Source organism: Etheostoma cragini, chromosome 18, assembly GCF_013103735.1.
Source record: "Etheostoma cragini isolate CJK2018 chromosome 18, CSU_Ecrag_1.0, whole genome shotgun sequence".
In the NCBI taxonomy this organism is placed as follows: domain Eukaryota; kingdom Metazoa; phylum Chordata; class Actinopteri; order Perciformes; family Percidae; genus Etheostoma; species Etheostoma cragini.
Genome location: NC_048424.1, coordinates 1,860,561 through 1,861,041, shown reverse-complemented (window position 1 = coordinate 1,861,041; position 481 = coordinate 1,860,561). Strand labels below are relative to the sequence as shown.

Genomic DNA, 481 nt, shown 5'->3' with positions numbered 1-481 from the left:
TGTGTGTGTGTGTGTGTGTTAGTCGTGGAGGGAACTCAGCAGCCCCGCACGCTGCAGCGAGCCGACAGGATTGAAACAGCGACTTTCAGCAGCTTCAGTGAGAAGTCGTTACATTGATGTTAAAATGTTACCGGCTGGCAGGACGTCTGACATGTTTTCCGTCTTTCGCTGTACATTTTGTTGGTGAATGTGAGATATTCGACTCACACACTTCTCGTCTTATTATCAGAAACAAGGAAATGAATTTGGCGATCAACTCCCTCTTGGTCATTGGCTCTCAGAGTCACATACTGATACTGAGTCTCACACGTGGGACTGATGTGATTGGTTGTAGTCGGGGGAAACTCCAGTGATTGGTCAAAATTGCAGTTCGCACCAAAGTTGCGGTGATTGGTTGAATATGCGGGAATTGGCTCAATCGGGAAATCCTGGAGGGACTAAGTAAGACTATCAGCTCCACGCAACTCTCTCTACCCCGCAC

The 481-nt window shown here is 48.0% G+C and overlaps 1 protein-coding gene across 1 annotated transcript in view; it reads right to left on the bottom strand.

Annotated features, from left to right (window-relative positions):
- The window catches only part of LOC117961828, a 1,940-nt gene extending 1,787 nt beyond the window's left edge, over positions 1–153 (bottom strand). Inside the window, exon 1 of the mRNA XM_034900764.1 lies at positions 132–153. Coding sequence (XP_034756655.1) covers positions 132–153 — 22 coding nt within the window. The remainder of the gene's footprint in view (positions 1–131) is intronic.
- Between the last annotated feature and the right edge of the window lie 328 nt (positions 154–481).